Source organism: Gekko japonicus, unplaced genomic scaffold, assembly GCF_001447785.1.
Source record: "Gekko japonicus isolate JY-2015 unplaced genomic scaffold, Gekko_japonicus_V1.1 scaffold149, whole genome shotgun sequence".
Taxonomy (NCBI): domain Eukaryota; kingdom Metazoa; phylum Chordata; class Lepidosauria; order Squamata; family Gekkonidae; genus Gekko; species Gekko japonicus.
Window position 1 is genome coordinate 293,893 of NW_015172556.1, and position 19,773 is coordinate 313,665.

The window sequence follows — 19,773 nt, forward strand, 5'->3', positions numbered from 1 at the left end:
AGTCATGACTAGGGTTGCCAGCTCCAGGTAGGGAGATTCATGGAGATTTTCTGGTAGCATCTATGGAAGCCAGGGTTTGGGGAGGAGAGAGGCCGCAGCTGAACAGAATGCCATACAGCCCACCTTCCACAGCAGTTATTTTCTCCAGGGGGGAGATCTGCTGTCTGGAGTTCAGTTGTGATACCTGGTGATGTTAAGGCTCCACCTGGAGGTTGGCTGCCCTAGGCGTAGCAGTCAGTGCTTCAGAGCAGAGTCTACTAGATCCAGGTTCTTGCTGTAGAAGCTGAGTGGGTGATTTTTGACAAGTCACAGACTTTCAGCCTAACCTACCACACAGGGTTGTTGTGCAAGTCAAAAGGGGGAGAGGAGAATGATGTGGGTTGTTGTGCAAGTCACAACAGGGAGAGGAGAATGATGTAAGTTGCTTTGGTCCCCATTGCAGAGAAAGACTACTTTTCCTCCTGGGAAACCATTGTTGCCAATCTCCAGGTGAGGGCTGGAGATCACTCAGAATTACAACTGTTCTCCAGATGGCAGAGATCAGTTCCCCTGGAGTAAATGGTGGACTCTGTGGCAGTCGGGGCTTCAGAGCATGGAAAATGGTGGACTCTGTGGCAGTCACAGCTTCAGGGCATGGAAGAGGCTGCAGGTGTGTGTGTGGGGAAAATGGAAAGCTGAAGAGAGAGAGGGAAATAAAGGTAAGTTGATGATTGGCTGTGAAGGAGATAGGGTTGCCAATTCCAGTTGGGAAATTCCTGGAGATTTGAGGGATGGAACTTGGAGAGGGTGAGGTCTGAGAAGGGATGGGGTTTCAGACAGGTACAATGCCATAGACTCCACCCTCCCAACCAGCCATTCCCTTCTGGGGAACCACTGTTACCAATCTCAGGAGAGGGGTGGAAATCACTCAGAATTACTTTCCCCCCACGTATATTTTTATTAGTTTTTTTCTTTTTAGACTCAATTTCTTACATTTCCTCCCCTTAACCTCCCTTTGTATGTCAGTCAAGAGTTACAGTTTAGACAGTTGATGAGGACAGTTAAACAGGGAGAGTTAAGTTCTGTCTCTAAGAGATGGAGACACATCCCTGTGTGGGATAAGTTGGTCCTGTGTATGAAAAGAGTGAAGCAGTCTTGTATGATATAAGAGTTCTGAGTTAAATATTTGTGTGTGAAAGGAGAGACATTCAGTTCTGTGTTATAGGAGTTATAAGCTGAAAGCTGAGAGTCTAGGAAACAGTAAAGATTATATGGACTTGAAGGAAAAGTGTTACAAAGTTACCTATGAAAAATCCCTGTCAGGGAGCAAACTGTGTGTTATGGTTCTACCCTCATATTTATGCTTTATTTAAATAAATCCTATTTCATTCAAGCATACCAGCTCTGAAATAAATACATCCTGAGGAACACATAGTCCCTTGAAAGCCTAAAGACCCGACCTACCTACCCAGTGATAAAAATATTATATTATAAAGGTTTGGAAAGCCTTAAATTTCCTGGTGGCAGCCAGATATACAGAGTAAAACAAAACAGAAAGAACATTTTAAAGTAAAACCAGACCTCCCCAGTTAAGGGGACGTCACAATACCATTCTCTTTTTATATTCTTTTCTTTCTTTATACAGTATCCTCTTATTACCGCCTTGGCGGCATCCCATAATATATTAGTAGGTACCGTCCCTCTATTTTCTTTAAAGTATAGACATCTCTTCCTCCATGTATTTTCTATCTTCTGCTTTAATCATTATTACATTATTATATCTCCATGTTCTTTTTGTGTTAACTTGTTTTATTTCAAGTTCAATACTTATAGGTGTGTGGTCTGATATCCAAATTGGATGAGTTTGTCTTTTATAACCATATTATTATTATTTTCTAAGATTATATAGTCTATGCATGATGGTGTTTTGTGTCTACTAGATATGTGTGTAGGAGGGGGAGGAGATGCAAAGCTGAAATCAGAGGGGCAGATAATGGCAGGTTGATGCTTGGCTGGGAAGGAGATAGGATTGCCAACTCCAGGTTGGGAAATTCATGGAGATTTTAGGAGTGGAGCCTGGAGAGGGTGAGGTTTGAGGAGGGGTGGGACCTCAGACAGGTACAAAGCCATAGACTCCACTCTCCAAATGAGCCATTCCCTCCTGGGTTACAGTTGTTGCCAATCTCCAGGTGAGGGCTGGAGATCACTGAAAATTACAACTGCTCTTCAGGTAGCAGAGATCAGTTCTTCTGGAGAAAATGGTTGACTCTGTGTCATTATACCCTGCTGAGGTCACCACAGCATATTGACACTGAGTGCCCAAGGCCTTGGCACTCTCCCAGAGCCTCTTTCTAGAGCTCATTGTATTTATTTCCACAATGGGCCGTATTCGTAGTAAATAAATAAATCCACACATTCAATAAATCCACACATTCAAGGGGGCTGTGGACTTTTGTCTCTCAAATGGCAGCTCCCATACTGCACTACTAGGCTCTTTTGGCTGGCAGGAGGAGTGGGTAGTTAGGTGAAGACTATTCAGGCCAGAAAAGGGGATAGATCTTCTAGTGAGAAAATAATTTCCCTGCCCAGTTGGAAAAGGGTGATAGCTCTGAGTAGTGGAATGATCTATGGTCTGTTTTTTTTAGAAACTGCCTTTTAAATCCTGAGGAGTCAGTTAAAAACTCAATACAAGTACTGGTGTGTTTAATTCGAGTACTGGACAGAGTATTCTTGTCTTCTCGAAACCAAAAGAGCCAAATACACTAAAGAAAGTATACTGGAGTGTTTGGGAGACACTGAAACAAAAGCCTCTTGTTTTCAAGATTCTAAGTCACTGTGAAAAGCTTACGAAACTCTCAATTGCTTGAAACATATGAACTGTAGTCAGTGCCTGTACTGATTTACCGTAAGAGTTCTTTATTGATTTAGCTCTGACCTTTTACCTCTAATTTTACCTGACCTTTCCCGTCTATGTTGATTAAAATATTTTATTTTTGAACTTTAAAAAGCCTCTCGATTGCCATTTCAGTAGTTAAAGGAGTGAACTTATTCCTTCCCTCAGGTTCTAGGGCTGAGCCAGCAGCAAAATATCACAGTGTAACAGGGTGGGACAGCCATGGTTCTTCAGAAAGGAAGAAAATAGATAAAAGGGGCTGCTCAGAAAGGGAAAGAAAAACGGAGGGAAAATCTTGCCTGTGAGGGAGGGAAGTGGGCAAGGTCATCCTAGCTGTCACTGTGTGGTCCTTTTCATGACAACATAAAGTGAGGTGGTCCCTGCTCCAAGTTGTTAAACATTCAAAAGTAGGGAAGACTACAGATGAAGGAGACAGTCAATTTGAAAGTAGATTCCTAATTTATTCCTCGGGGATGGCATGTAGTGCTTCTTTCAGAGTGTAATTTTTGACCTGACTCTCATCCTATTTACTCTCTTTTATCTTGCCTTGATATAAAATAGGACTATGTGGTGCTTCAATTGGAAAGGAATGATATAAGGCAGTACTCTGGGGCACTGTTGAAACAATGCATTGTCTTTAGAAACATTTACTTTATGGGGTGAATTATATCAAACTGATGGAAATCTTGTTGAATTTACACAATTGCAAAGCTTGTGCAGTATTGCTTCATCTCCCCCCCCCCCATTTTAATGTAGATGATTCTTGAAGAGCCATTACTCTGAATTAAGTTTATGGGGAAGCTCATTATGAATACTTTTCTGTTCCTGTGTAAAATTATTTTAAAAACCCCAAGGATCTAAAATTAAAAGGCTGGGAACTGAAAGCAGCACAACAAAACAATCCTCTTGTTATGATCACCCAACTATCCTTTATTGCAGAATTTCAGATTTTTTATTTATTTATTTTATTCTACTTTTATCCCACCCTCCCCCGCATAGCAGGCTCAGGGTGGGTTACATCACATTTAATAAAATACAGTATATTTCACCTATGCAGCAATAGAAATGCTGGTTAACATTGTTCTGAGGCATTGGATTAGAACATCATTTCTTGCCATTGCTAGATCTGAATAGGGTGCCAGGCAATGTTCCCTCTAAGCTGTGGAGTCTTGTGAGCAAAAATTCTAGTTTGTGAGTTACCGGCCTTAAAGTTGTGAGCAAGTGATTTGGCCACTGCATAAATTTGTTTGCTCTGGAGCCATCATTCCTGAGCTAAGGCAAAAATGTGTGAGCTGGAGGCTAAAAAACTGTGAGATAGCTCACACTAACTCAGCTTAGAGGGAACACTGGTGCCAGGTCCTACCTGGCTGCTGGCAGGAGATCTAAGCTCCGGTTCGGTATATTCTGGTGCACGCACGAAACATGCTCACCAGGATGACATCACTCAGAAGTGACGTCATCGTGTCAGGAATGATGCTCTAGTTTTTGGGCAAAACTCGATGGTTTTTTGCCTTCAAAACCATAGAATTTGCTCAAAAACTAGAGTGTCACCCTGGTATCCCTGTCGTGATGACATGACTTCCAGGTAATGTCATTGTGTCTGGGATGTCACCCGACAATGTCCCTGTTTGGGGGTGGGGCTTCCCCTGCCAGCCAGTTGGCCTGTGGTGGATCAGAGCCTCCAAAAGCGGGAGAACCCTGATGGGGAACTGGGGGCTGGCCACCCTAGACACACACACAAAACCTTTATTGGCATTGAAAGCACAAAACATCATGGAAATACAGCAAAATACTAAGATGCATCAGTCACTTACACTTGCAATGGAGAGAGAAGCGGAGTGCGTATTTTACAGGAAAGGTTTTAGGATTACAATTTATTTATTTATGTTATTTGTAGTCCACCTTTCTCACATGGACTCAAGGTGGATTACACATAGTGAGTCAGTACAATCAACAAAATGGGAGATTCAATAACTAATGCATTAGAATATTAGAAGATTGGAACCACCAGAAAGAACAGGAGCATAGCATAAGTATTAACATGACACATTAAGCAGTACAGAAACTACATAATAGGATCCTACTTTCAATATGCTATATACAGCAGTACAAGTCCCAATCATTTATCCAAATAAGTTTGTGAAACCATTTTGTACTCTGCAACCAGGGGAGTGGGAGCTTTCCTGACCTCTTCAGGTAGGGCATTCCACAAGGTGGGAGCCACAATGGAGAAAGCACGTGTATAGGCCATTGTTGTTTTTGCCCATTTGCAGATTGGGTCCCTGCAGAGACCTCTGCTAACATGAACGGCATTGTTGTGGCACAGCACAGAGAGATAAACTGGTCCCTAAATAAGATAGGCCAAGACCACAACGGGCTTTATATGTGATAGCCAATACTTTACATTGAGCTCGGTAATAAATGGGCAACCAATAGAAGGTTTTGCAGAATGGGAGTAATATACGCACTCTGTCTAGCTCCCACTAATAGTTAAGCCACGGCATTCGGGACAGTCACTTTGAACATGTGAAGTATGCTATCTGAATGCTAACAATTATTATTTTATATTACTACTTCATGAATGCTTGCATTTAAGGTTGTATTTTACAGCACATATTTATTCATTTGTTTACTTATGAACTCATGTCTGAGTGTGAAATATTTATCTAGACAGCAAAATTTTAGAACCTGGCCTGTTCCATTTGTGATGTTCTTACATGTTTCTCTTTTGTTTTGTAGATCAGTCTTACTGTGATCGTTTACAACAGGACATGGCTTTTCTAACAAGCAATGGCAGACTGAGTGAGCAGTTGGTTGACAAAATTATCCTTCAGTTAAACAGAGTTTATCCTCAAATTCTTACCAATAAAGAAGCAGAAAAGGTAACTGAAACTGCAGGGTTGCTAGGTACGACTTATTTTTTCCCCTGTAGCTAATGGATGTATGAGATAATTGACTGGTTAGTGATTAGGGTTGCCAGGGTTTTTTTAAATGTAAAAATAAATTGGTGCCTGATGAGACCAGAGGAAGTTGAGTGCAACAGGTCTGACGATGAAGTATGTGCAAAAGCTCACTCTGTAAAGTGTACAGCTATCGCACGTCCTTATAAGCCTTCCCTACCCATACATGATACCCGTTCCTCAGAAGTCCATCAGACACAATTCAGACTACAACTGTGATATAAGCAGAACTGAATAAAGCATAGAAACATTACTTGAGGCAAGCCGATCCGGCGAACATGGTGGCAGCTGACGGCGAAAGGCAGCAAGCGACCCGGACAGTGATTGGCCTGGAGGGCACGGTGACGGGGTGATGCAGCGTGGTCGGAGCCTATGAGAATGGAGACCAGCCACTGCAGCCATCACACAGCCATGCGCTGCGCGGACCGTGCCTGAAGGAGTCGCTGCGAAAAGATCAGACCTTCACTGAGAAACCGCCGCCTGGAGACCAAAGATCCCTCCACGGAATGGAACAACATAGAAGAGCTCTGCTGCTCAGGTGCCCGGTAGGCACTCACCCTCCCCTGTACTGTGGCCCTAGTCAGGTGAAACTAAGAATGCTCTGTAAACAGTTCCGAGCCTTCGGGAAAGAGCGGTATATAAATGTAATATGTAATTTAATGTACTGTTTGTGTCATATGTTTAAGCAAGTAAGCCTGCAGAAGATGTACCACAAAATTCTTACAGTTGGAGAATATTGAGGCTGAGGCTAGTCACCAATATTATTAATGAACCCCTGGCAGAGGATTCTAAACACCAGCAACCCTTTGTTTTATCCTGGCCTTGCAAGAGGGGATTACAAAACAATAAAATGTCAAAAACCCGACACAAAACTCACCTAAAAATACTGAAAGTTTCTACTGAAACAGGAATTTAAAGGAGAACAAACTGTACAGCATGAATAGGAAGTCTTAGATTTAGGTAAAACCTTTGTGTTGTATTCTTGTGGACTCTGTTCAGAGACTGCATATCTGGATTCCTTTTGCTGATGGACCAACAACTGGTGTGGGCTGTTGTTGTCTGCAAACTCTGTCTGTGGACTTTCCTGAAACTCCATCTGGCTATTGTTGGAAACAGAATGCTGAATTAAATAGACACTTTGTTTTGGATCCAGGTCGTCTCTTCTTATGTGGCATGTAGTGTGGCTTGCCGGCTCTTTGTATCAATATAGTGTAGTGGTTAAGATTCTGAACTACGAAGTGCCTGGTTCAGATTTTGCCTGAACCGCAAACTTTTTTGATGGCTTTAGGCAAGGTATGATAGCACCTGTCTCATGCTATGTCTATGACATCTTTCCACCACTCCTCTGCTCAAAGTCATTCCCCTTCCAAAGTTGCTTTTCTTTACAAAAGGAGCCTTCAGGGCTTTTTAATGTGTATTTTGCATTTAATGGAAATTTTGCTGCTAAATCTGAGCATCTGGATTCCTCTTTAGTGCTGAATTTTTACTCTTTCAGTTCTTTGTTATTACAGGCACTGAAAAGATGACCTCTGCTGCTTGTTTTCCCTATGGATCCCTGACAGACGATAAAGTCTGTTACGATAAAGTCTGCAACAGCCATTTGTCACATCAGTAAAGTATCACAGACTGTTCATGTGGAATCATATGTAGCTGTGTTTAGCAAAAATGCAGAGCTAGCTGTGTCCTCTTTCATGTGTTGTAGAAACATAGAGATTGCTTTCGTTGTATCCATTGTGTTGCAAACCAGGGTTTGGCTTCTCTCTAATCAAGGCTTTTTGCCTGCAGTTTCGAAACCCGAAAGCTTCCCTTCACAATCGATTGTCGAGTCTGATAGCCTACTTGCAGAAGAAAGGTGACAAGTCCTGTCAAGAGTTTTACCGTGCTTTACAAATCAACGCTGAACAGCTGTATAACAACTTGCCAAGCAGGAAAATCCTCAGTAAGTTGGAACTTCAGCAGCTCTCTCCAGTTCCTGTGTGACAAGATAGCCTCCCCTCTTCATATGTTCTGACTAATTTCTTTTCAGGAACCAAGCGAAATGTTTTACATGCTGTTTCCAATCCATTTTCAAAGCTCCCTCAATAATATGGTGACCTGATATTTATTCGGGCATATAACAGCTCTGTTTCTGCACTTGGTAGTTTTAAAATCTTTTAAAAAGAAAGGAAAAAAAAAGATCTGGCAAGACTATGTCTACTCTTTGTGCAGCTCTAAAATTAGGTCTCGGATTACTACTAACCACGTACTTCTGATTCATAATTAATTTCTGGAACTTGTCACTGCAGAATGGGGTGAAGGGTCCTGTCATAGTTGGCTTTAAAAGGAGATCTGACAAATTCATAGATGATAGAGTTATCAAGGGGTAGCAGTGATGGCTAACAAGAAATTCCATGTTCAAAGTCAGTGTGATGGACCAGGAGGCTTTGTGATGAACAGAAAGTGCTGCTCCAACATCCAGTCACCCTTCAGAAGGGATTTGGAATGTTGGAGGGAAGCACAGTAGGAGATTAGTTCAGGTCTACTGTTGAGTGCAGAGGGAGTTGAGTTTCTGCCTCAGGCACAGTAGGACATTAGTTCAGGTCTACTGTAAGGAGAGTGCAGAGGGAGTTGAGTTTCTGCCTCAGGGATACAGCGGAGAGAGCTCAGGTCTGGCTCAGGAAAAGAGGAGACAGAGGGAAGGTGTGACGAACCCCCCTTATTTTAGGGTATGAGGGGTTTTGCTCCTTTAACCTTTCACAGGCTGGAGCAGTCTTATTTTTCACTGACACTGACTCTGTTTGACCAGGAACCCACCCAGTTTGTCATTCTGTCATACACCCAGCCACTTATCGATGAAACCTTTTTATAAATATTAATCTCTGTGGCTTTTCATGAACACTGCCCTTTTTCTGCGATTATGTGGTTTAACTTTGTCAGATGTTTCACTTTGTCAGACACTGAGGCACATGTGACTGGGAACAATAAAACAAACTGAAGATTTTATTTACGCAGGCAGGCAGGCAGGCAGGCAGGCAGGGAATATGCATACAGGAGAAAAGCTTATGCTTGTGGAGGCGTTGTTTCAAATGGTGTAGTTCAGCTTTAGGTCAGTTCATTTATAACCATTCACTTCAGATGCCACAATACAAAACACGCTCTCTCTAATATCACCCCTGTGCTGTTCTAGACTGTCAGTTTCTGTGTGGATTTCTCAGGTACTCTCCACCTCCACAGAGAAATACCTTTGCAGTGCCTTGGTTTCTGGACCCCCACTAGTCCACTAAACCCTCCTGGCACACACTACATCCACTAAACCTGACTCTCTCTCCAGCAGGGTATAGATCTTATGTGAGAGGTACGTGAATCTCTTGTTTAACTCCAAGGAGCTTATTTTCCTTTTAAGACTCCTTAGTTTTCACTGTAGTATAGTACTACTTTTGGCTCTTCTCGGGGTCCCTTAATATTGCAATCTGTAGAGAAGGTTCTTTTCCTCCTCGGACTCAGAGATGTTCAATAAGACTTCTCAGTCCCCTGACACAGTACCAACTGACTGAAGCCAACTGACAGTCTCAGCTGCCAAATTCCAACTGTTATGAGTCCCCCCCTCCATTAGAACTTCCCCTGAGTTCTGCATCAGGATTATATCACCACTGCTAGTCACGAGACTGCAGGTGTCTTTTCTTGCAGACTGATCTCAAGCCTGGAGTCCATCACAGAAGGGTAGCTCTGCCCAGTAGTGTGGCAGGGTGGATTAGCTCTACTTCTGAGAGAGAATAGAATACTTGAATGTTAGGCCTGTCTCTAGCAATGAGCAGACCTTGTGCCATTTAGTCTGACTCTTGGGAAAGGGCAGGCTGTTGCGTGGGGAATCCCATGTGTGAGAGAGGATCCAACCCAGTGGCTAGTCAGTAAAAGCCTGTTTGTGCCGGAAAGTATTAAAGAAAATCCAAACTACTCTTTGAAGCCATAACAAGTTTAAATTAATATGCCTCAGCCAGGTTTCTCCTTTGTCTACCTGGAGACCTGTGTTGCTTATCTGTTCCTTGAAACCAACTTGTAAATAAATGAATTTTCTCTCTTGTTAATATACAGTTCCTGCCTCTGTGATCTCCATGTTCTATTGGCTCACCACTAAATTTACATCGTTCATTAGAAAAGAGCAAGAGTCTGGTAGCACCTTAAAAACTAACAAAATTTGTGGCAGGGCATGAGCTTTCATGAGTCACTGCTCACTGCTTCAGATAGGAAGAAGTGAGCAGTGACTCAGGGTGCGTTCAGACGAGCAGCTAATCCCACCTAATCCCAGTTTGAATTTGATCCTGATCTTTTTAACCCATCGTAGCACGACCAGGCATCCCCCTGGTGAATCGCCTCACTGTGAGCTGCCTCTGTTGTGGATTGTCTAGACGGCGTCTGCTGAAGGAGGCGTGCGCGGTGGGGTTGGGGGGGGCATGCGCATAGGCGTCACAGTGCATCCTTGTTGAAGGAGGCGCACGGTGGGTTTTTTAAAGAAAACTTTTTGCGTATGCGCATAGGCGTGACAGCGCGTACTTGTTGATTTGCGCATAGAGATTTTTTCAAATGGCGCCCGCTCGGGATGGTCTGACGTCAGACCACCCCGACAGGAGGATTGTGCGCTGGTGGAACGATCAGAAGGGTGAAAGTCCGCAGTTGTCCCGCAGGTAACCGAAAACTCCAGATTTAAAGTGGTATCTTTTAAGTACGGCTCCTAAGCACAACAAAACGGGATGCCCACAGAAGAGGGACATTTCCCAGATGTTTGTGTCTGGACATTACCTTTAGATCCGTGAGGCAATCGTGCCTTGCACGGATCTAAAGAGCCATCTGATCGGACACTCAGGAAAGCTCATACTCTGCCACAAATTTTGTTAATCTTTTGAGGTGCTACTGGACTCTTGCTCTTTTCTACTGCTATAGACAGACTAACTTGGCTACCCATCTTGATCTACCTCACAGCAGCGAACCCAAAGCTTATATACTCACTCCCTTTACAATGCCTGGTAACTATGGGGATGTCTTATAGTTTAAAATTAATCTGGTTCCTCAAATATCATAGGAGGCTGTGTGGGTCCCCTCAGAACCAGCCTGTCATAGTTAATATGCCTCAAGGGACAGGTTTGGCCTCTGTTTCTGCCTGTGGACCTCCTGGGGTGTCTGGTCTGGAGAAAACAGGATGCTGACATAGGTGGGCTGCTGCTCTGCTTCAACATGACCTTTTTAATGTTCCTATTTATCCAGAAACAAAACTGAGGCTTTGAGTGTTTCTTGTCGTCCAAATCTTTTCCTACATTTTGCACAGGATTGAAACCAGACAAAATAGGAGCAGGGACTGATTTGGAGTTTATTATACTGGAAAACATAGTAAGCAACTTACCTTCCACCAGGAAGAAGAACTAAATATTATAGGTTCTGTGTTTCTCCATTTATATTTCTTCTAAAGGCAAATGAATTTACAGGAACCCAGGCAGGGCATTTATCATTCTTGTTTCCAAACTTTTTGACAGAAAGTACAAATAAGAAAATTCTGTTCATCTTTGGAGAAAGGAAGTAAACTGTGATGAGATAGAGACACACCAGCCTCAGACAAGTCTGCAATCTGTTTATTTAGGAATATTTTACCATGTCCACTTAATTTTTCCCACCTGAGAGATTTATGGTGCCATCCCAAGCATAGTCACATCCTTCTATGCTCATTTACTTCAGTTGACTTAGCATCGCACTGTTATACTTCTGAATACAAATAATCTCTCTACTTCTAATTATGTGTGCACACATACCTGGAGAATGCTAGAGAAGTATCATATGTGTTTTTAGCAGTGTTCTTGCAGGTGATCTGTGAAGTCTGAATTGCCTTGTGGTAGGATTTTAAGTGTCTAATACATGGTTAAGTGATCAGTTTGAGGGAGTGATCCTCCCACTCTGCTCAGCTAAGTGCAGAGATTTTCTCTGGTAGAAGAAGCCTCCTCTCCTCTCCTCTCCTCTCCTTCCCCTCCCCTCCCCTCCCCTCCTTGTGCTGGAGAAAGTCTGTGTATCTCATGGAGCTGAGTGGTGAGATTCTTTTTCATTTGAGTTTATAACTACTGAACATATATCTCATTTTTATCCAGCATCTCAGTCCTTAGTCTGAAAAATAGGCCCAAGCTTTACATCTACCTGCTCTTAGTCTCACAGTCTAAGAAGGTTGCTTCTGCCTTGTAGTTACTAACAGCATTCAGGCAGTTCAGGCACCTGGCTTTTGCAAAGACATTCAATAATTCATCATCTCTGCTTGCTTAATTTAACCTGCTTAAGATACCAGGTCATAGGGCAAATGTTCTTTTCTGCACTGAGCCTGTGGCCATTTGACAATATGAGCTTTGAAGGCAGGGCTGGGAAAACACGATCAGATGCTGAGATGCCAGTGTATTAGATGTTAGCCCTGCATGGATATGGAAAATAATTTTCATTGTCTTGCAGCAGGCATGCAGTTTTTCAGCAGCTGCCATTTCCTGCCTGTTGCCCTGTTTTAAAAAAGCTTGTTTCTTACCAGTGCTGTTTGTTCTACTGCCCTGCAATTACATATTTCTCTATTTTCTTTCCAACAAACTAGAACAAAAAATGGCAACTTTAAGTGCTGATTGTGAAGTTTGATACATACCTTTTGTGAGATCTGAGCAAAGATGGACAATGTATAAACACTGGGAATATGATGGACAGTTTCAAGTTTTACCCTCCTGGAGCCTCAGCCGATCACTTTCAAATGGTGGATTGGAATGTTGAAACGTAAAGAAAAGTAGGGGTCTGGCAGTTAAACTGTTGGCCAGCTGACAGAGTCGGGGGCAGTGTTCCCTCTAATTCACCCCCCACCCCGCTGAGTCTGAATCAGTCAAACAAGAAAAGGAAACAAAAGGTGGTAGAAAAGGAAACAAACACCCAAACCACTAATACCATTGACATAAACCTGTTTCTTGTTTTCATCAAGCCTACTTCATGGTTCCTTCAACCCTATGAACCTCTCACAGTAGTCTGAGTGAATGTTGGGTGGTTCCCTGAGACCAGGCATTGCCCTTATTGATGACTAGAAGAATCAGTGGTCCCAAAAACCCCAACTTTAAAAAAATTAAAAATATAACAAAACCAAAAGACATTTATAGGTGTGAAATTTAAGTCTCTAGTTTCTAGGTCTGGAGATGAAGTGTCATTATAGGGAACTGTTCTAGCCTCTCCGTTTGTGTAGGTCTAAGCATTAGCATCTAGATGCTGAGAGAACGCTGCCATCACTTATTAGTATTTATGTTCGCTAGCACCTATGTCAGTATATGTTGTGGTTTTAACTTATATCATTTGTTTTAACATATCTCACTGTTTTAATATATTTATATATATTCTGTAAACTGCCCTGAGCTTGCCTTGGCAGGGAGGGTGGGATATAAATTAAACAAGGTAAAGGTAAAGGTTCCCTTGCTCGAAAGCCAGTTGAATCCGACTCTAGGGTTGCGGTGCTCATCTCCGTTTCAAAGCCGAAGAGCCAGCGCTGTCTGAAGACATTTCCGTGGTCGTGTGGCCGGCATGACTGAACACCAAGGTGCACGGAACACTATTACCTTCCCACTGAAGTGGTACCTATTTATCTACTTGCAATTTCTTGCTTTTGAACTGCTAGGTTGGCAGGAGCTGGAACTAGAGATGGGAGCTCACTCCATCATGCAGCACCCTTAATTAATTAATTAATTAAACAAACGAATAAAATAGCAACACAGTCAGTTTGATCTGGTGTGCACTTGACACCATTAGATTGTTCACTCAAAATAATAGTTTCAGGGGGATTGTAGCAGAACAAAATTCAAGTCCAGTAGCATAATAACCAGGGCTCTAGTCGGGGGGGAGCTCTCAGGTACGGAGCTCCGGAAGAGAACCTCTAGGGGGCGGGGCGGTCACGTGGTGAAGCCCCGCCCCCTTCTTTACCCCGCCCCCTGCTTCGATCCTCATTCCATTTGGGAATGAGGATGAAGCAGGAGGGTAAGTAGCCGGGCCTTCTGACACACTTCCGGTGATGTCAGGGGGTGTGGCCTTCTGTCACTTCCGGTGATGTCAGGGGGCGTGGCATATGCAAATAAGTTATGCTACAAAATAATAGTTTCAGGGGGATTGTAGCAGAACAAAATTCAAGTCCAGTAGCATAATAACAACAATAATAAAGTGCTGTCAAATCGCAGCCAACTTACAGTGATCTTGCCAAGGGGTTTTCAAAGTAAGAGATGAACAGAGGTGGTTTGCCATCATCTTTCTCTTTAAGACCAACACAATTTCCCAGGGTATATGCTTTTGTGAATGAAAGCTCTCTAGAAAAAAAAAAGTTGGCTAAGGGTTTTACTGGATTAAAATTAATGTTGCATTAAATTATTAAACCACCTCCCCAGTGTGGTTTTAGGGGTCTTTGACATCATAGAACATTACATATTTCATCTGTCTAGACCTGCAAACAGCCTTCAGAGATCTAAATAAAAAGGGAAACTAAAGGCATCATACCAAATAGCAAGGTATTGATACGTGTGCACTGGAAGGGATAGTTTTAATGTTGATTGTCATTTTTGTAATTGTCAAAAGTCCTTGTCTCAACCCAGTGTAAGAACTTTTGGTACAAAGGGTTGCTGCAAATCAAAGTTTCAAAATACTAGAGAGATACTAAATCTCACCATAGTCTTGGTAGGTGCCACCAGTTCTTTCAGTCTATCCCAAAAGCCCAGGAATGAAAGAACAAGTATCCCGGCTTCTCGGGGAATTAACAAGAAAAGTCAGCCCTGCAGAGTGGGACTGCAGACTGAGTTTCCAAACAAAAAACAGTTAGCTGGTCGGTGGTCAAAGGCCGAGGCTCTGGAAGAAGGCTTTGAGGTCAATGAAGGCAAAATCCATGACAAGATAAAAATCCATGACAAGATATTTATTCAAGGTGCAAAAATATATTAAAAGAGACAAGAATGTGAAGGAATAAAACAAATCTAAGCATATCCAGCATAACTAATACATAAAGGCTCCAAGTTACCTGATTTTGGTTCATCTCAGGCAGTTAGTTCCAGCAATCCACAGATATCCAAGGGCAGTCTTCTGAGCAGGCAGTCAAGATGGATGCCAGTAGCACAAGTGGAGCTGTGTAACCACTGACATGCTTCAGTGCCAAGGGGTTACAAAGCCAGCCATATAGCAAAGGCTAACTAGATTTAAATGGAGAGGGTGGGTCTCTGATTGCTCTCAGGCCTGTTAGGCCAGTCAGAAACCTGAGAGATGATGTAACTCTCTCTGTGTTGCTAAGCACGTGATGTATAGGGTGATGGACAAGCAGGGGGAGAAATGAAACCATACTGCAGTTAGGCCTTGCCTCTCTTTCCCAAAGGTGCCCATAACTTCAGTTATAGGGTTGAAGGAACCCTTCATAAGCAGTTTTGATGATTTTGCCTACCCTCACATGATTTCCCTTTATATTGTTCTTAGCTGAGCAGCCCCTTTTTCTTTCTTCCTTTTTTCCTCTGGCTGTCCCACCCAGTCATTTGAGTATCTTTGGTAAATGCTGAGGGGAGAGACTAGTTTCCTAGACTGGGCCAGCATTCTTTTGTCTTTGTTTTATAATGGTACGAGAGGTTGATGGTAAATCAAATTCAACAAACTTGTATTTTACTTTGAGGGGATATGGTCAGGTAGGAATCAGGTTTAGGACTTATGAGGTGACCAGGCAACAGGAATGAGGTAACTTTGTATAAAAAATAAACACCAGATAATTTGTCACAAACAAGTAGCTGTTATTCAGATAGGTCTTTAAAACGTTAGGAGAGAGATTTATTGGCAGCCTCTGCTTACATAAACAAGCATAAGCTTCTTGGTCCCACAGACACTAAAGTTGGTGAAGGCAGGAACATTCACACAAGTTCCAGTTCCTTCCTTATCCACTGGCTAGGGATCACCCTTGTCTTCTAGGAGCTATTTCCCTCAAACCTGATAGGATCACCCACCCCCTTTCACTAGGAGCTATTTCCCTCAGTCTTGATAGGGATGGGCTACATGTCCCACTTCCCTAACTCAGGATCCTGCTTGATCTTCTTACAGTCTGCTTCACTTTCTCACCCTTAACTGCCAACTCCTAACTTCCACTCTCAGCTGAAGAATTCCAATTGAATCCCCTGTCACTCAAGGTTCTCAGACCGGGTTACAGCATTAACCATTTACTGTCCATCACAGCAGTATTATACCCTTCAAAGTCAATAGGCTTAGAAGGATGCAGCTCTGAAAATATTGCATACTGAATGATGGGTACTGGCAAACCGTATGTTCCAATCTGTAAAACATGGTTAAGAGACTGGGAGAAGACTGCATTATCATAGTCCATCCCCCTACCCATTTCTTTTGTGTGGGAATTTCTCCTGCCTGTTCCTACATAGTCTTAAATCATGGTTAAAGCACTGAGGTCCACCAACCAACATCTTTTGGTGGTTCCTGGCCCCAGGGACGTCCGACATGCCTCGACTAGGGCCAGGGGTTTTTGGGTCCTGGCCCCTGCCTGGTGGAATGAGCTCCCGTGTGAGATCAGAGCCCTGTGGGATTTATTACAATTCTGCAGGGCCTGCAAGTTGGAGCTCTTCCACCGGCTTTTGGTTGAGGCAGCGGGTATCCCCTTCCTTGGGTTGGCCCCCATCTGTAGCCTGGGTCCTGAGACCTTAAATTTTAAAGAACTCTAAAAAACTTCAACTTTTAATACCATCGACCACTGAGGTATCTGGTTTTTATTAGAGTTGTATGGCGCATAAGAGTTAGATTATCTATTTTTGTGTTTTAATATGGTTTTAATTGTATTATATTTTATACTGTTGGAAACCAACCTGAGCTTGTTAAGGGGAGGGTGGGATATAAACCCAAATAAATAAATAAATAAATAAATAAGCATAGTTAAAGATTACATTTGCAAACTAGCTTTCCTGTGAACTACATCAGATCCTGGTTTCAAATTGTGCTAATCATTAGTGGGAGTTCAGGCAAACTTTCAACCGGCATCATTCTTGAGCTCTGGCCAGAGGAGAGAAAGTATATCCATATTTATCTGGGTTCTTAGGTTTCAGTATATCTGTAATTATTGTAAAAGAAAACTGAACTGATTTCAAGGTAGTGTTGTAACAAACACACTGCAGGTAGCAGAGATTAGTCACTGCCATACTATTCTCTGCTTATAATTTGTGATTTTTTTAGCCCAAGCAACGTATTAGTGCAGCGCCTGTATCATCTCCCTCCTTTGATTTGATATGCACTCTTTTCTCCTGTGGTGGCTGTGATAAAACTTGCATTAAATAAACATAGTTCTTTGGCATATCTTAGCTGAAACAGCTGCAAGGTCAGTAGCACCAGGTTACTCTTCTGAGTTTCTAGAAGGGCAACAAAAATCCCTACCAACATGCCCTTTGTGGTACGTTATTTCTGATTGCAGGCTGGAAAAAAGTGAGCACATGTGGCTTGTGTGAGGCTATAGAATGACCTCTTGCAATTCAGCAAGTTCAGTGTATTTAGAATCAGAATTTATTAAACGTATGTGTATTCCATCCTTTCCCCCTTGAAGTCAAGAGCCACTGCAAGTGTGAGACAGGTAGGACAGAGGGAGAATGACTTGCCCAAGGTTATCCAATGAGATTCATAATTAATGACCATTTTGTGCATTTTAAAGTAGCAAGCTTGAGTTTGTGATCTGAGCACGTTCAGCTTACCCATGATCTCTGAGAGTATGTGTATGATGAATATGTTCCCAAAAGTGTGTTTGGGTGTATAGTTAACAATATAATGAATGTTTTGATTCATAGGTTTTTCATGTCTGCTATGAACATTTGAGGCACTGTACCAAAGTAGCTCTCTCAGTGGCCTAAAGGATTTTTAGAAACTCATTACTGGAAGTATTGCTTGCCTTCACTGATACCAACTTTTATGCTTCCATAGATCACCATATGTATTGCTGGTACTTCATTATAGAGCACCATTTCATATTGAGGCTGTAGTCATAGCTGGAGGTTGCTACCTGTGGATTGAGGCAGTGGGCTGCAAAAAAGATGAAATAAAGTCAAACAGGAGGATTTGTGGTCAAATTAGCTATCAGCTTTGACACTGGTGTAATAAAACTTCTAATTACATTCACTTAATAGCCTTGACGTGGTGAGGGGGCTTGCGTGGTTCGATGAGGCTGTGGGCTATGCCGTGGAGGGCCACCCAGGACTGACAAGCCACAGCAGAGAACTCAGACCAAGTGTGATCCACTGGAGAAGGAAATGGCAACCCACTCCAGTATCTTTGCCAAGAAAACCCCATGGACAGTATCAAAAGACTAAAAAATATGATGCAAGAAGATTAGCCCCTCAGGTCGGAAGGTGTCCAATATGCTACTGGGGAAGAGCAGAGGGCAAGTACAAGTAACTCCATAAAGAATGAAGCGGCTGGGCCAAAGCCGAAAGGATGCTCAGCTGTGAATGTGTCTGATGGTGAAAGGAAAGTCCGATGCTGCAAAGAACAATACTGCATAGGAACCTGGAATGTAAGATCTATGAATCAAGGTAAGCTTGACGTGGTCAAAAATGAGATGGCAAGACTGAACATTGAGATCTTAGGAATCAGTGAACTAAAGTGGACACGAATGGACGAATTTAACTCAGAAGACCATTATATCTACTACTGTGGCCAGGAATCTCGTAGAAAAAATGGTGTGGCCTTTATAGTCAACAAGAGAGTGCAAAAGTCAGTACTGGGATACAATCTCAAAAATGACAGAATGATTTCGGTCCGATTCCAAGGCAAACCTTTGTCAGCAAGCTGCCATTCTGTTTTCTGTGACCTCTGTGTACATATCCTTTCCTTGTTGCACCCGGCTTGTTTTCTATCATCCTGCTCCTGCGTTGGAATGCACAAGATAACTGCTGGAGGTTGTGTGGGGGAGAAGAGGCTGTAATGCTTGCCTATTGCTTTTCTCATGAGTACTGCACCTGTGTTTTGTCTGATGTTCTGCCTGGTTCCCATGGACTGGGCGCGCAACCGTTTCATTAGCCCGCCAGCGGGAATGCTATTCATTGGATCTGTATCTGTTTGAATTTCCTTTATTATGCTTGACCTAACTGTGTATCCCCAGTTCTAACAAAGAACGTGTTTGAGTATGTCTTCAACGCTTTGAAATAAATTTTGCTTTTCTTGAAAACGTGGATTTATTCTCGATGCTTGGGGATCCAACATATTGTTAGAACTCCCTTTCTCCTATCGTTCCGAATCTGGCAAGATCATGAGCGGAACTGAGGGAAACCTACTTAACACGGAGGGGGACTCAGGATCGGTCCCACATACCTCCGCTCCTTTGGTGTTCACGACTGCAGCCTCGGTGGAGGGTGCCGTGGGGGGAACGATTCCCCGCCTGCCTGCACATCTGTCTTGGCCGCCTCCGACCCCTTCGCACTGGGGTCCGCGGAAGACTCAACAGCAGGATGACTGGACTATGTACAACACTCAGGGCACCCGAGAGGTGTACTCCCGTCGAGGGAGCGGATTACGTGAAAGTCTGTTTGACAAGGGATTGTTCCCGGAGCCGGGGACTACCTCGGAGAAGGGGAGTTCCAAGCAAGACCTCGAGGAGTGGATGTTCGAGCCATCGGGGCCGCGAGGCCACGCAGAAGATGAGGAGGGCACCGGAGCCTTCCAAACGGAAGAGGACTATGACCCACCCCCGGACTATCGACCTCGGGACCCCATCCCGGAGGAAACTACCGGGGAACGACTAGCAGAACTGGAAGACTCGGTGAGAGACTTAATGCGGGCATTCCAGGATGTGATGGAAGGTCTGCCGGGAATGATGGACGTTAGAATGGCTAATTTCCTTGACGCACACGCCGCGCAGCAACAAGTTGCTCCTGCACCGGGATTGCCCACGCCGCCGATGCCTGCTCAACCGCTGAGGGG

The 19,773-nt window shown here is 43.3% G+C and overlaps 1 protein-coding gene across 3 annotated transcripts in view; it reads left to right on the forward strand.

The window, feature by feature from the left end:
- Nucleotides 1-19,773, forward strand: part of CARD19 (caspase recruitment domain family member 19) — a 51,276-nt gene that overhangs the window by 22,098 nt on the left and 9,405 nt on the right. For all 3 annotated transcript variants that reach the window (XM_015421195.1, XM_015421197.1, XM_015421196.1), the window contains exons 2-3: nucleotides 5,612-5,754; nucleotides 7,618-7,771. In XM_015421195.1, the coding sequence (XP_015276681.1) occupies nucleotides 5,612-5,754; nucleotides 7,618-7,771 (297 nt within the window). The remainder of the gene's footprint in view (nucleotides 1-5,611; nucleotides 5,755-7,617; nucleotides 7,772-19,773) is intronic.